We start from the raw sequence: 3,170 nt of genomic DNA on the forward strand, positions 1-3,170 counted from the left end.
CTCATTTGCGATTTGCTCGCCAATCCTCTTAGCTACTCAATGCTCTTTGAACCCACCCACCAGTCCCTTCTTGGGCGGCAGCGGCCTCCCAACACGAACCCTGTTCGTCTCTCCATGCACCTGCGTCTATAGCCTAGGTGCCGAGAAAGTGCAAGCTGGATCGGACGGCCACGGCTTTCCATGCAGCCTGGTACACGAAGTCACCGTACCGCGGAAGGACGTGGGTTGGCTGCCGTGAAGGAACCAACGAGGCCGTTCGGCCCAGTTGCTTGTAGAAGGTCTCGGGGACGCTAAGGGGTCCGAACTTGGCAAGCCATGGCGGGGCGCTGATTGGGCGCACGGCATGATCGGCAGGCGATATGAGCGGGACGCAGCCAAGAAGAGTGATCGTGGGCAGCTGAATCCAACGAAGGGTTGGCGGCAGCGCCGGAAAAAGTCCTGGCAGTTGCTCAACCGTGTGTCCAAGCGCTGGAAGCTGTCTACTTGCGTGTAACCTTGAGCGACGAGCGTCTCGATATGTGATCTTTCGCGAGCCACTAGAGCTTCCCTGACGCAGGACGATGCGCGTTGATGCGCGTTGTGTCAGATTGGAAGACGATGAAGCACGAGCGGAGCTAGGCGTAGCGAGCCATGCGTGGTGTAGACGTGCGAGAACCATTCGATGGGAGCCGATCTCGGAGCCGATGGGCAACGAGGAGAGCCTTGACTGTCGGGTGGTTCTTAAAATAGGAGAAGGTTGCCGGCTGTTGCTTCTGGCTGTTATCGACAAGCTACTTCAAGGAAACAGGTTACCGGCTGTTGCTTGCTTGAAGGAGATTAGTCGGTACAGTCGACTCTCCCTAATTGCATATCCCGAAACTCGATATTCCTCTCCAGTGTGATACAGTCCGACCCTGATTTTTTACAGCTCAAAACGAAATAAAATAAATTTGATGCCGAATGACGAAGAAGCCGAAGGTGACGCCAAAGTCGCGCGCTGTGTCCACGAGCAAGGCCACCAAAAGGCGATGACGCAGCGAGCCGGATGGCGCGGTTGCGCTGCCGACGACCAGTGCGCGTGGTCGGTGTCGACACCGTCAGGGGTAGCGTCCGTCGATACACCGGCGCTGGCTTGAGGCGCTTGTGCTCGAGCACGACGGCCCTTGCGCCGGCCGACCGTACTCGTCACCAGTGCTCGTGAGCGCAACGAGCAAGTCCACGAGCTCGTCCATCGTCGCCGGGTCGTCGCGACGCAACGCAGAGTGCGCAAGGAGCACGACCGTGTGCTCGGGGCACGCGTGGCGGCAGAACATGTCGATGACAAGGCTGTTGGGCGCACTCATCTTGCGTTGCAGATGGGGGAGGTACCGCAAGTGCTCACTCCACGTCACACCGTACTGCTTGGGCTTCCTCATGATCTCCAGGAGCTGGTCGCTCAGCAGCTTCGTGTTGTGCTGAAGCTGGACCTGGTCGACGAAAAAATATTATTCATGGGCTTTATATTTCTTACCTTGCACAATTAATATATCTCTCGGATGCATAAATTATCCACTATGCAATTAGAGAGAGTCGACTGTAACACCCAAAGCATATGTACTACCACGGCACCATACCACGCAGATGATAATGTCAAAGATCCAAGGTGCTCGCGAGTAAACCGAGCGAGAAGTGCACGGTTGGACTGGCATGAGACGAGATTCGATCCACCACGTCAAAAGTCTTGTCGAGTTGATTATTTCCACCGTTAGGGGACATTGCACGCGTGGCGCCTTGGTGAAGCACGAAAAGGGAAGCTGCCAGGGATTGGTATCGAGTGACACCTGTACAATGCTTTCGGGCATAAGTTTTGATCACCCGAATCATCACATGTCCGGTTGTTTCCAGTGGTTTCGATTTTTCACCGAAAATAACGCTTCCAGTGTTGCGTCATCAGGGCGATTTTTTATGGCCCCTACACAACGTCTTTGCACACGCGATGAGCCCACCAAACAACCCGGAACAAATGCTGCGGCGGCGCGCCCAGGTGCGCATCAACCAGCAACGCTACCGTCTCAAGCTGCACGATACCAATACCGCTCGGGTCCGGGACGTGGTTGAGCTCACGCAGGACATTGCGCGCTGCCAAGGCCGCATCGAGATCCTTACGCGCAGCGTTTTGCGCTTGCACGAGCCCGAGGTGGGCGTCGTGCTCGAGTACTTTCGCCTCTTTCGCTCTGGGTACGCGCCGCGCCTGCCCCATCTCCACGAGCAGCAAGTCGCGTTTGTAACCGCCGTTATGGAGCCCAACTTGATCTTCCAAGGCGAGGTGCGTGCGCACGCAACAGGTATTTTGCATGCGAGCGACGCGTAGGCTCGTGTGGAGAAGCTATGGGAGCAATGGCGTCTCTCGCATGCTCTCTTCTCTACGTACGAGATGGAGCCGGCGCGCATCGACAGCGTTTCCGTCGAGGCGACAACGGTCCTTCGCGTCTCGACTACAATTCGATTGGGTCTGACGTGGCGCTCCGTGACGGCCCTTTTCCCCCAGGCTGCGGACCAGCACCACCTCGCAAGGCGGCTTGTCGGTCAGGTGCTGCTCCTACCTCTCGTGCACCACTTTCACTTTAACGAATCAAGACGCGTGGTCCAGCTCGACACAATGGCAGCGACACCAATTGCCCTCAGCAACCTCTTGGGCAACCTCGACGACACTGTGACGGTGCTGCAAGACAGTCGGCTCTTGGAGAACGCCGAGATGAACGTCCATGCAGAGACCGAGTACTGCAACTAAAAGTCATGTATGTTCGACGGTAGAATACATTACAATCACTTGCTCAAGTACGTCTGGAGCTGCGGCAGCGCACGCGTGCGGTCGACGATGGCCTGGAGCTTGGGGTACTCGGCGAGGCGAATTGTGACGCTGTCGTTGGAAAGCGTGTTCAAAAAAAAGTCCAAGAGGTACACGTCCGCAAACGTGATCTGCGCACCCGTAAAGTACGGACCCGCCACGCGCGCTTCGAGCTGCTGCAGCATGCGCGGGAAGATCTCGCCGTTGATGGCCTCAAACTTGGTTGCGCGCAGCGTCTCGTCCTTGGTCTTGAAGACGGCGTCAACAACGACGTTGACGAGCTCGAGAATCGCGTCAACGACCGCGTCGGCCTCGAGCGCCAAGAGCGCGTCGACCGGGTAGAGGCCCGCGAGCTTGGCGGCGT

At 57.2% G+C, this 3,170-nt stretch overlaps 2 protein-coding genes across 2 annotated transcripts in view; one reads left to right on the plus strand and one right to left on the minus strand.

Moving 5' to 3' along the window:
• Nucleotides 1-1,954: 1,954 nt before the first annotated feature.
• On the plus strand, nt 1,955-2,749 carry SPRG_06228 (hypothetical protein; the record flags this gene model as incomplete). The annotated part of the gene is made up of 2 exons (XM_012345617.1): nt 1,955-2,284; nt 2,330-2,749. The coding sequence occupies 2 exons, from the start codon at nt 1,955-1,957 to the stop codon at nt 2,747-2,749; spliced, it is 750 nt and encodes a 249-aa protein (XP_012201007.1).
• Nucleotides 2,750-2,784: 35 nt separating this feature from the next.
• SPRG_22185 (hypothetical protein) overlaps nt 2,785-3,170 on the minus strand; it is a gene marked incomplete at both ends in the record, with an annotated part of 661 nt that continues 275 nt past the window's right edge. Inside the window, one exon of the mRNA XM_012345761.1 lies at nt 2,785-3,159. Within this exon, the coding sequence (XP_012201151.1) occupies nt 2,785-3,159 (375 nt within the window). The remainder of the gene's footprint in view (nt 3,160-3,170) is intronic.

Source organism: Saprolegnia parasitica (genome assembly GCF_000151545.1).
Source record: "Saprolegnia parasitica CBS 223.65 unplaced genomic scaffold supercont2.24, whole genome shotgun sequence".
Taxonomy (NCBI): Eukaryota; Oomycota; class Saprolegniomycetes; order Saprolegniales; family Saprolegniaceae; genus Saprolegnia; species Saprolegnia parasitica.